Source organism: Coptis chinensis, chromosome 7 (assembly GCF_015680905.1).
Source record: "Coptis chinensis isolate HL-2020 chromosome 7, ASM1568090v1, whole genome shotgun sequence".
Lineage (NCBI taxonomy): Eukaryota > Viridiplantae > Streptophyta > Magnoliopsida > Ranunculales > Ranunculaceae > Coptis > Coptis chinensis.
The window spans coordinates 92,646,400-92,659,879 of NC_141462.1; the positions used below are offsets into that span (position 1 = coordinate 92,646,400).

General features: G+C 37.1%; 1 protein-coding gene across 1 annotated transcript; it reads left to right on the top strand.

The window, feature by feature from the left end:
• The first annotated feature begins 6,975 nt into the window (after positions 1-6,975).
• LOC147490025 (rust resistance kinase Lr10-like) lies at positions 6,976-11,696 on the top strand. The gene is made up of 4 exons (XM_086571598.1): positions 6,976-7,753; positions 8,239-8,851; positions 9,213-9,318; positions 11,295-11,696. Exons 1-4 carry the CDS (start codon positions 6,997-6,999, stop codon positions 11,304-11,306), a joined length of 1,488 nt encoding a protein of 495 aa, XP_086427724.1. The 5' UTR covers positions 6,976-6,996; the 3' UTR covers positions 11,307-11,696.
• Positions 11,697-13,480: the final 1,784 nt, after the last annotated feature.

Here is a 13,480-nt window from a genome sequence, read left to right on the forward strand (position 1 = left end):
ATACATGCTATAAATATTTATTTATTTAATTAAAAAAAATTAGGGTTGTTATAGGAAACTCGTCAATAAACTGGTGTGACATTGACATACCTATCGTCGAAGATCTAAATTGTCTACTGCTGCAGAGGTATTTTTTTTTTTTTTTTTTTTGGATAATAAACAGAGTTACTTGTAGTTGGAGTCTTGTGTAGGATAATATATGCATGTCCTCACAGATTTACTGGGATGCATAAGTGTAGAATTAAACAACCTAATCAAAGAGACTATGAACACAAGAATTTATAGTGGTTCGGTGCCAATACGACATCCTACATCTACGGGAGAAGAAGAAAATGTTTATTGCTTGATTGATTTTGGTTTGTGTTACAGATGTGTTTATATAGCACAACATGAGTACATATTCGTGTCTCTTTTGTTTCTAAAAGGATTGGAGACTTTTCTTTATAGAAACCATACGAATCTATCGAACCTCTGTCAAAACTGACTAGGGCGTGCCTGCGCTTTTATCATGTGCAACCTGAGTGCGTCCACGCCTTCTCTGACTTCTCCTACACTCCCTCTCAAGTTGGTGCGAAGATATCCAGCGAACCCAATTTGGAGAGAATATCATGGAACTTGGAAGCTGAAAGTCCATTGGTAAAATTGTTTGCAAGCTGTTGGTCGCTTCGAACAAAGGAAGTAGTGACAATCTTAGACTGTATTTTTTCACGCACAAAATGACAGTCAACTTCAATATGTTTAGTTCATTCTCTCATGAAACAACGGATTTGCAGCAATGTGCATAGCAGCTTGATTATCATAGTAAAGTGTAGTTGGCAGATGCAACCCAAAACACAAATCTTTCAGAAGAGCGCGAAGCCATATGATTTCACTGGTGGTGGAAGCCATAGCCCTGTACTCAGCTTCTGCACTAGAACGAGCCACTACATTCTGTTTCTTGCTCTTCCAAGTGACTAAATTACCTTCCACAAAGGTACAATAACCGGAGGTAGACTGCCAATCAACTTGACATCCTACCTAATCAGCATCTGTATAAGCAGTAATAGATGTATGCCCATTTTTCTACATCCAAATACCTCTGTCTGGTGACCCTTTCAGATACTGCAGTATTTTAGAAACTACATTCATATGTGGAGTCCTTGGAGCATGCATAAAACGACTAACCAAGCTTATTGCATAAGAAATATCTGGTTGGGTAATAGTTAAATATATAAGTTTATCAACTAATCGCTGATATTGACCAATGTCAGTAAGAAGATCACCGGTGTTGTTCAACTTGGCTCCACTGTCAGTTGGAGAATCAGATGGTTTTACCCCCAGCTTGCCTGCTTCACTCAAAAGATCCAACACATACTTTCTTTGATTAAGAAATATGCCTCTCTTTGAATAAGCAATCTCGATCCCAAGAAAGTACTTCATAATACCCAGATCCTTGATGGAAAATTTCTTGTGCAGTAACTCCTTGAGCTTAGAGATTTCGATATGATCATTACCCGTGATAACTATGTCATCAACATAAATAAGAACAATAACCAAGCCTGACCTGCTAGATTTAACAAATAAGGAAGGATCAACATCACTTCGCTTAAGGCTGGTCATAGCTAGAACAGAACTGAACTTGGCATACCACGCTCGTGGAGATTGTTTAAGTCCATAGATAGCCTTTTTTAACATGCATACTAATCAAACCTTAGTCTCCTTCGGATGTCCAGGTGGGATGCTCATATACACTTCTTCTTTAAGATCTCCGTGTAAGAATGCATTTTTCACATCCATCTGAAACAATTTCCAGTCTTGATTTACAACTAGAGATACAAGAACTTTAAATGTGTGCATCTTTGCAACTGGTGCAAAAGTCTCCTTGTAGTCCTGACCATATGTTTGGGTGAATCCCCTTGCAACGAGTCGAGCTTTAGACCTTTCTAAGGAACCATCACTGTTGAACTTGTTTCTGAACATCCAACGACAATCAACTGTTTTCTTTCCGTAAGGTAGCATAACAATCTCCTAAGTTTTATTCTCGTCTAGAGCACGAAGTTCTTCTTGCATTGTAGTTCTCCATACTAGATGAGAGTTAGCTTCTCTAAAGTTCTTGGGTTCTTGCACATCATTGACTGTACTCAAGAAAGCATGATGAGATGAAGTGATATTGGCATACATTATATACTCCTATAGAGGATATGAAACATCATGCAAGGAATAAAAATTCCTGTGAATCACTGGAGGATGCAGTTCTCTATCAGATTTATAGTAATCCTTGAGAGTTACTGGAGGTCGTCTCTCTCGTTCAGATTGTCGAGAAACTGGAGGAGCACTAGAGCGCGCCCGCGCCTCAGTTTGCTCATTTCGATTCTTCTACTGGACATGGACGAAGACCAGAGCGCGCCTGCACCTCAGTTGGCTCAATTTGGGAGCGCGCCTGCGCCTCTTCTACTGGACATGGATGAAGACCAGAGCGGGCCCACGCTTTTGCTTCAGTAGAACCCAATTCTTCAGCGGTGGGAACTATACCTTCTCCAACCATTAGGACAGGAACACTACCATCACCAACTGCTGGGAGAGGTGCCAAATCGGTCGTAACAACTAGGAGAGGTGCCAATCCTAAAACTTTGGATTCGTGTAGGGGTTAGGAGAGGCCCTAAACATTTAAAGGGGGCCCTACCTAAAATCAAGATAGGGCAGTCGGGCCGGTCACAAGTCTAAATCTCAAGGAACTACCACAGCCCTTTTCTTTGGGGCGGGCCTATATATATATATATATATATTTTTTACTACATTAGTTTTAAAACTCATTTATATTACAAAAATGTACAATAATCTACAAACTCAAAGTCCAACCAATCTAGAATAATCAGATAAGTCAAAAATTTAAAATGCACATCCACAATCTAATGAACCCAAGTACATCGAGAGTTGAAATTTGTTCTTCCTTGTACTCAAACCTCACTAAAATTACATTTAACATTGAAATACATAGACAAATAATTATATTATCATTTTAAAGGAAGAAGTAATAGATATAAAGAAGAAACATAATAGTTTTGGTTAAGGGTCATGGAAGTTGTTAAACTATTTGTAATATCATAAATTATTTCTATAATAGATTCAAACAAATATAATATTACCTTTCTTCTAATTTAAAAAGTGATTCAAGCTTTTGATTGGAAATGAAAATATTGGCTTTGAATATGGAAATGAAAATTACAAATGGCATTTTGAACAGGTTGTTTTGGATGAAAGGTTTGAGATTACAATTGTCATTTTTCGAAACAAACTTTTAGTTTTTTGGTTTGTGAATTGTATTTAAATGTATTATGGACTTTACTTGATGATCAAAGGAATAAAGACAACCGACTTGACTTGGATGTGAATAAAATTAATTTATAAGAAATAAGTAAGTGAAAAGACAAAGAATAAAATATTTATTCGACAATTATGGATGATTTAAAGGAAAGTGAAAAGTCTTATTTTTATTAGGCTAGTGTGGTTCATTAAGTTTTTGTTATACAAACAACATCGAAGGCCCCTTGGGTGTAAGTGGAGGGTTTTACAAAGGACAATGTTATTTTAAGAAAATATTTCGTGGGAGGGCTTTAGTTGGACAAATTCCCAAATTTATTTATAGCATGAGGGCTAATGAGGGCTGAATTAGGGTAGGGCCTATGTTTTAGAACAGGGCGGGACGACCGACCTAAACTAAACAATGGAGGCTTTAGTTGTGAGTGGCTTTATAACAGTGGTCGTTAGGGCCAAATTCCCACCCCTAAGGCACTTGAATCGTGAAAGAAAACTTCAGATTCCATAAATTGTACATCACGAGAGACAACCAGTTTTCTTGTTATCGGATTGTAATATATGTAGCCTTTCTGTGTGGTAGATTAACCAACAAACAACATACATTGAGTAGCCTGAGCGTCAAATTTATCTCGATGAATAGCTTGTTGATGCACATAACAAACACACCCAAACACTCGCAGATGAGAGAGATCCAGCGAGCCTAGATTTGAGCACTTCCAATGGAGATTTAAAACCAAGAACCCGACTGGGAAGACGGTTAATCAAATAAGCAGTAGTTAGGACGCCATGAGACCAGTATTGCTTAGGAATATTCATGCCCAACATAAGAACACTAGTGGTCTCCAAAAGGTGTCTGTTCTTTCTTTCAGCCACGCCATTCTGCTGAGATGTGCCAACACAACTAGTTTGATGAATTATCCCCTGGTTACGAAGGTACGCAGCTAACAGACCTTTGCAAAACTCAGTGCCATTGTCAGATCTAAACATCTTGATTTTTGCACCAAATTGATTAGTAATCATAGTATGAAAATCTTTGAACACATTCACAACCCCAGTCTTCGATTTCAATAAATATAACTATGTAGCATGAGATTTATCATCAATAAACAACACAAAATACTTATAGTCATCATAAGAATTAACGGGAGCAGGTCCCCATAAATCAGAGTGAATTAACTCAAACAACTTATTAGACATAGAATTCGAGTTTGGAAAAGATAAACGAGTTTGTTTAGAAAATTGACAAACATCACAAACATCATAAGAGTTTATAGAAACATGTGGAAACAAATTTGACAGGACATAACTAGATGGATGCCCAAGTCTTTTATGCAAAATTCGACTCTCAAGTAAATCACTAGCTTGACACGCCTTCTTATGCGACTTCAACAAATAGAGTCCATTGGAATAAATTCCTTCACCAATCGTCCTCTTTGACTTTCGATCCTGAAAGACGACAGAGTTAGGAGAAAAAATGACATAACAATTTAAAGAATTTTTAAGTTTGCCAATAGATAGAAGTTGAACAGGGAATGAAGGAACAACTATAGCATCACTCTTGAGACTTTGATTAAAAAAATCCACTTGACCACTACCTAGAATAGGAACGGTGGAGCCATTGGCTATGGAAATATTATGTTTTTCAGTTTTGGACACAAAATTATGGACAGAGGCAGGGCAATTAGCCATATGCCCAATAGCCCTTGAATCAATTATCTATGAGTTACTATTTTCTGGCACAGTAAAATAGGTATGTAAATTACCTAACACATGAGTTGAGGCAAACTGACCTTTGTTAGATGACATGGACTTAGTGAGTTGAAAATTTGACTCAACTGATGACTAATATCTGAGTTGGACATTGATGTCTCGGCAACAACGACATGCTATTTCTTGGACAATTCCTTTTCCTTTTTAAGATGCAGATATAATTCCCAACAATGGTTCTTGGTGTGCCAGTTTTTTCCACAATGATCATAGTGAGACAGTTCCCTTTTTCCCTTACCTTTTTCAAATCCTTGTGACTTCTTTCGAAAATCATTTTCTGCAAGTAATATAATAAATTCAGAGATTGAGGACTTTACCTCGGAGTTCATGGGTTTCTTCGTTGTTTTCTCTCTCTGAATAGTTGCACAAACAGTAGCAAGTGATGGAAGAGTACTTTCCATTAGAATACTGCTTTCCAGATTTTCATATTATGGTTTAAGACTACAAAATACTGTGAAGATTTTATCCTCTTCAGCCTGTTTCAACAGAGTCTTAGCATCTGTGGTGTGTGGACGATATATGTTTAACTCATCCCATAATTTCTTCAAGTTCACAAGGTGTTATGTAAAAGTCTTATCACTTTGTTGCAAAATACCGATTGCGAGTTGCAGTTCAAACACACGGGCATAATTGTTCTGGTTTCCGTATAAATCTTCAATTAAATCCCATATCTCCTTTGCAGAATCAGAGAAAGTAAAAATTATAGTAATAGTAGACTCCATATAATTGAGTAACCAAGATCGAACAAGCTGATCACTAGAAACCCAATTCTCATATTCGCCATCATCAATGGAAGGACACACCTTTGCACCATTAATGAACCCTAATTTTCTCTTGCCACAAAGCGATAGCGAAACAGCCCTAGACCAAGGTATATAGTTTATCCTATTCAAGAGAATTGATGACAACTTCTAACCGGGATTAGAATTAGTCTCTCTTGTAACAACAGACTTAGGGTTTGGTTTTGGATATGACATAGTGTATTTTGTTTAGGTTGATTTAGAGGAGAGATTAAGTGCTCTACTTTGATACCATGTAGAATTAAACAACCTAATCAAAGAGACTATGAACACAAGAATTTATAGTGGTTCGGTGCCAATGCGGCAGCCTACGTCCATGGGAGAAGAAGAAAAGGATTATTACTTGATTGATTTTGGTTTGTGTTACAAAAGTGTTTATATAGCACAACATGAGTGCATATATATTTGTGTCTCTTTTGTTTCTAAAAGGATTGAACACTTTCCTTTATAGAAACCATACGAATCTATCGAATCTCTGTCAAAACCGACTAGGGCGCGTCCGCGCCTTTATCATGTGCAACCTGAGTGCCTACACCTTCTCTGACTTCTCTCACAATAAGTGAGAACCGAACTCTGTTTCTGACCCAGATGAGTAGATCATGCTACATTCATTCCTTGCTCTTGCATAGTAATGTCTACCACCAAAATCAGATTGACTTCCATTATACAATCCATATGACTTTTATGAATGAAAAAATATATGTATCAGTGACTCATTGATGCTAGTAGGCTTCAAAGCCCGTACCTCTGGTATTATTACCCCAAAGGTTTTACCAACTTTGCTAGTTGGCAAGTGCAAATGAATGCTTGCTCAAGAAAAATGAAAGAAAAACTGATTTCTCTTTTTACCTGCTTTCTGTTCCGCGTCTTTTATTTATTTGAATTTACACATGAAAAATAATTTCAATTTACCATCTACCTCAGTTTAATTTTCCTTTTCTTTTCCCCTTTCAGTCTTAGTGTGGTTAGGTCATCAATCCATATCACTTTGTCTTCCATATTCTTCTTTGTTGGACTAGAGGTCATGGAGAATCCTGGTAGCCTAGAAGAAAATTTTGATGTTTTTTCAGCTGAGATAGGAGTTCTGAAACATTTAAGGGATGAAGTTGCAAGCAGAAAAGGCGAACGACGAATGTACCGTTGGCTGCAAAATGTGCAAGGCAAAGTACAGGAGCTGAATGAAATACGAAAAGAGTTAAATGAAATACAAAGAGGTTGTTATCCAAATAATTTAAAGGCAATGGTCAAGCTTAACAAGAAAGTTATTGAAGGTCTAAAAGCTGTGAAAGAGTTGAAGAAGGAAGGCAATTGCAATGTTTTGGCACACAGAGTTGGTTCAGTTGCTGTCCCACGACGGACTCTGCTGCATGGGGATGACGGCTCAGAATCAATTGAAAAGTTCTTAAGTGAAATGGAAAAGGAGAAACCGTTGCGATTTTCATGTAGGAAGATTAGGAGCTTTACATCAAAATTTTCTTGTCGAGTAGGTTATGGTGCCTATGGAGAAGTCTACAAGGGTCAGTTTCCTAACGGTGTGCAAGTAGCTGTTAAGGTACTGAAAGACAATGTGAGGGATGTCTTGAAAAACCAATTCATGGCTGAAGTGAGCACAATGGGCAGAACTTACCATCGAAACCTAGTTAGACTCTATGGGTTTTGCTTTGATGCTGAGATGAAAGCACTTGTCTATGAGTACATGGAGAATGGATCTTTGGACAAGATTTTATATGAGAACCACCTTAACATAGAGTGGGAGAAATTGTATGATATTGCCATTGACACAGCCAAGGGGCTCTCGTATTTGCACGAGAATTGCCATAAGCAAATAGTTCACTATGACATAAAAGCCGGGAATGTGCTTTTCGACTCAAATCTTTGTCCCAATGTTTTGAAAACCGAACCGGTAATCAAACCGATTTTTGTTAAAATGGTTCAACCAGGTTCAACCATGGTTCGACTCGGTCGGACCGATTGATGTTTATTTAGTAAATTTTTTTAATAATTATAATAATAAAATAAATAAATACATGTTTTAATTCAATATTAATTGATATTATATATTAAAATAAATTTCTTATACAAGAAATACATAGTAGTATGTTGGTTTGGAGTTTGGATTATCTTGTTTAGGTGTTAGGTTCAACTCCCCACATTATCAATTTTTCAAAAAAAAAAAAAATTTATATAAGGGTGATCCGGTTTAGAATTGAACCGGTTCAACCGGTTCGCCGGTTCAACCACGGTTTAAGTTTAGACCAAGGGTCCAACCATAAACTCAAGTTTTAACTGAACCGAACCGAAAATTTACCGGTTCCGGTCGGACCCCAGTTCAACCACCGGTCCGGTTTTCTAAACACTGCTTTGTCCTAAGGCACAAATTTTGGATTGGCTAAGCTTTGTAACAGAGATTTGAGTCGTGTCACCTTGACTGGATTTAGAGGAACCCCTGGTTATGCAGCCCCAGAGGTGTGGATGCCATGGCCCGTGTCTTACAAATGTGACATTTACAGCTTCGGCATGATGATGTTCGAAGTTCTAGGGAGGAGGAATTTGAATAAAAGTCTAGGCGAAGGAAAAACGTGGTTTCCAAGACAAGTTTGGGATAAGTATGAGAAAGGACAACTTGATGAAATTATGGAAATTTGTTGCATTGGGGAGAAGGATAGAGAAAATGCAAAGATATTAGCTACGGTCGCATTATGGTGTGCCCAGTACATGCCTCAAGACAGACCTTCTATGAGCACAGTGGTGAAGATTCTTGAGGGGGAAATACAAGCCACGTCACCTCCCAATCCGTTTTCACTTATGATCTCTTCAGGTGTAGACTCGTTAGTGACTTTAGTAGGCGTTGAAACTATGTCATCCTTGGTCTCTTCCAGCACAAGCAGCACTAGATATGGTTCGTCCAGAACTTATCTACTAGCCCCTATGAAGTTGTCGACATATTCACGGGTTTCTTCAAAAGTCTGTCCCACCCTCCATGAACGGTATGATCACTAGCTTTGTTAATACTTCTTTTCTTACATTTTTTTGGCCAAATTTAGTGGTGGAGTAGTCGATTAAGGCTCAAGAATAATCAAGTCAGAGAACATTTTTCTTATATGTTTGACCAGGCAGACTGTCTAGAAGATTTTATAATTTTTTGATTTTTGAAGAAATATATTATTTTGGATCATTTGATTCAGAAGCATATTCAAACTCCTGGACCACATTTGCACATAAATAATTATAAAAATCTTAGAGTCACATTACACAGTCCGGAAAAAAGAGTTTCATGTATCATATATGGTGTCCTGCTTATTTGCATTTTCTTTTTTATTTATTTATTTTGCTGCACTCATGTCACAGACAAGTTGAGACTGTACATCCGTCCCTTGAACCTATAATTGAAATTGAGAACAAGACTGACGACGATAAGCTGGACAGCATCAAACCTGAAGAGCAGAAGGAAAAGGTACAAACATTTCTGATTTTGAGCAACTAATACCTTGTTTCTTTTCGCATTTTTGGCTAACATTACATTTATGTATTTCAGAAGTAAGATATGAAATACATAAATGTAATGTTAGCCAGTTTAGGTCAGATAAGAAGAAGAAGATAAGGCTAAAGAAAAGATGGTTGAGAAAGACAAAGGAGGACGGGGAGCTAATACAGAAAAAGAGACAAAACCTGAATATGCAAAGCAGGTGTAAGAAGAAGAAGAAGAAGAGAGAACAAAGGTGAGAGCAGAACCCAAGAACAATGACTACTACTCTTACTACCCTCAGACGAGTGGTTTTTGGCTCCCAGCAAGCTTTGCTCCAAGAGCTCCAAAACGAATTTGGGCCACACGTTTCTACTAATCTATATAATAAGATAAGGTTTTTTTTCCACTAGAAGACAAAATTATAATAGAAGACGGTCTAGATCGTTTCTAGCACTATTGAATTGTTACTGAGTGACCGATTAGTCTCGAGATGCGCATTCTATTTCAATTTTTGAAACGGGACACTGACGGGACGGGAACGGATCCCACTTGGTTTTTACTGTGGGTTTGAGCCGGGAGAAACACGAGTTTGGGGGATTTTTTTTTAATTCAAATCTTCTTGAAAACACACTCGCCTTTACAAATCTAAGTTTGCCTACTACTACTACTTACCCTCCACTTCGGAGTCACTGCTACTTGAGTAGGCTAGACAAATTTATTTTTTTAAAAACAACTTCTCCTTTCAATTTGTTGCTATTGTTTGGTTTGATGATTTTGTGTTGTTAGTTGCAAGGGAAGGTGAATTTAAAGTCGTTTAAGGTGAATTTTATTGAACTTTCTTATTTGTTTTTGTCTTTTCGAATTAAGAAATGGATATGAAAGAAATGTGTACCATTTTTTTAGCTTCGTGCTGGGGTCGTTACTGGAGCATTTGATGGCGTTGCTTTGGGGTTGTTTTGAGCTTCATAAAAACTGTTCTTTTGGGGGTTTGTTAGAGCGTTGTTACGTTTATAACATGCAATTTGAAGTTGTAAGCAGAACACCGCACCCCCCACCCCCACCCCCACCCCCAATTTTTGTTACCATCATTATCCTTCACATGTGCAGAAGCAATTTTGGTCATCAAATTCTCAGTAGTTCATTCATGTTTTCACTTGAATGCCCTTCTCATTGTTCATATCTGATGTTTTATAGATTGCTGCTCTTGGAGCAGGTAATTTTATGGTTTAGTAGTAAAAATGCAAAAGCTATTTTTCAATGTATAGGTTATGATATCTTATGTTCTTCAACTATAGAAAGGAAGCAACACGTCGTCAGAGAGAGGTACATTAGAAGCACTTACTGATATTTGGTTTCTAACACTAATGAATGTGGGATATGGCTAGAACTCTGCAAGGGAATCTTTATATAAATTCAAGATAATCTAGTACTCATCTCAAGAATATCTCGGGATTCCTCAAATTCGGAGTTGCCTTTTAAGCTATTAAGGCGACAATTTCCTATTCGACTAGCTTATGCCATGACAATTAATAAGTCGCAAGGTCGTTCCGTGAAATATGTTGGCATTGATTTGAGGACACCGGTTTTCAGTCATGGACTTTATATGGCCATGTCCAGATGTACTTCAAAAAGAATATCCATGTTTCTTCCATATAATGCAAGAAATTGTACCACAAATGTCGTATACCCAGAAGTTCTACTCTAAGGACATCGATACCAATGTGAAAAGGCGAGTGAGAAATTAAAGAATGCTACTTTTATTGGTTTAGAAATTAAAGAATATATTGTATCCATGTATATATGCTATCTATGTTTTTATGATAGGTTTTTTTTTTTTTTTTTTTTTTTTTTTTTTTTTTTTTTAAAGAATAGAGATTATTTCCTTTTGAGAACCATCTCTTTTGTAAATAAAATGCTAAGTGTATCAAGTCTGAAAAAAGCATGTATATGTGGTTTGCTTGCAGGTACCAAGTTAAATTACTAGGATTTTTCAGTGACATGTTTACAGTCATTGCTCTATGACACATTTATCTATAGGGTAGCAGAATGGTGTGTAACCATTTGAAGTTGTTCCAGCCTTCAAGGAGCTCCTAATCAATTTCAATTTGGTGTCAAGTAGTATGCATAGAGGGGAGAGTAAGAGAAATGAGAAACTGAGTGGGCTTGGAGTATCTATTTTATTTCATTTTTCCCTTTCATTACTAGAATTAGAAGAATTAATCCCAGGTGAAAATTTATGCGGAGTATTTTTTTAATGTTTAATGAGTTGTATTTTAGTTATAGAAGTAATTTGTGTTGTATAAATATGAAGTTATATCTTGGTATGGTTGATATATGATAATTGTATTGTTTTGATTTTTAGGTTATGATAGAATTTAGGTTTTTGAAATGTTGAAAATATAGAGTTGACTCTGCTAGATTTTTTTATTTAAAAAAAAAATGATGATGCATTTAATTCTAGGCTCTCTCCTGCTATGTTCCTCATTCTCATTCTGATATATCTTGAATTAATGAATATGTAAGGGATACATGTAATGAGTTGGTTTGTGAGAAATGAAACACATAGAATTGTCATAAGCTCACTTGAGTATGCTCATGAAATGATTATGAAGTATAAAATTGCCACTGCTGAAAATGGTTATATCATCAATCCAGTACTACCATAGAGATGGTTTCTTGGGGTGTTGTTCAAAACAAATGTGTCTAGAGTGTCAACTGGCACGGGCATTCACTAGTTTCATAATAAGTAGGAACATATGCATATTGGGATGCAATGCAGTATCAACGTCAAGATAATTGAAAACAAAATATTAAAACATGCTAAACAAATCAGTGAAATGAGGTCAGCTCCTGAACCAACAATCTACCTTTTCAGAGTCGTATCCCAATGTTTGGGTAGAAACTCGCCGAAAGACACCAATTGTTTCGCAAGAGAGGTTGTTGTAATGAATTGTTGAGACTGTAACTTCAATGACTGCCTATGTATCCAAATTGTTATCTGGAATCAAGTCTCTCAAATGAACGTAGTTCTTTGTTGAAATGATTGTTGGGTATTTATAGGAAAATGAATATGTTAAACTTCTTATTGCCTAAAATATTATTTCTTTATTTGATGAGATATTTCCATCTTTGTACAAAAACTTTCCAAAAGTTTTATATGGAAAAAATTCCTTGACATATCTTCGGACCTGCTATATATAACTTGGGTGTTACATTAGTGCATGTGCTATTGCTCCACTAGTGGGCATGCTAGAATGCAACACTAGTGGGCAAGCGAGAATACCACAATAGCGGGCAAGCAAGATGCCACATTAGTGAGTGGCTCTTATAGTAGTACCCAATGATAGTCGTTCGTAGGGGTACAAGTACACTGGTACATACACCGCCCTTCTTCGTTGGATGGAATTCGTTCCTTGCGGCGAAAAATAAAATATAATATTATTGATGAATTTTTTTGTTTGTGCGTGGAGAGAGGTGCTGCAAACGCAAACTCCATTACTCGGTGATGCGCAGAGTAAAGTGTGACAAACGCAAACTCCATGACTTTTTTGTGGATGGAGAGAGGTGTTAGAAACGCAAACTTCACGATTTTTTATTATTTTTTTTGTATGGAGAGAGGTGTTGAAAACGCAAACTCCACGATTTTTTGGTGCATGAGAGAGGTGTTGAAAACGCAAACTCTATGACTTTTTTGTGCGTGGAGAGAGGTGTTGAAAACGCAAACTCCACGAATTTTTGGTGCATGGAGAGAGGTGTTGAAAACGCAAACTCCATGACTTTTTTGTGCGTGGAGAGAGGTGTTGAAAACGCAAACTCCACGAATTTTTGGTGCATGGAGAGAGGTGTTGAAAACGCAAACTCCATGACTTGGTGATGCACGGAGTAAGGTGTTGCAAACGCAAACTCCGTGACTTTTTGGTGCATAGAGAGAGGTGTTAAAAACGCAAACTCTACGACTTTTTGGTGTTGCGCGGGGTAAGGTATTGCAAACGCAAACTTCATGACTTTTTGGAGCATGTAGAGAGGTGTTGAAAACGCAAACTCCATGACTTTTTTTGGTGCATGGGGAGAGGTATTGCAAACACAAACTCTATGACTTTTTAGTGCATGGAGAGAGGTGTTGCAAACACAAATTCCATGACTTTTGAAT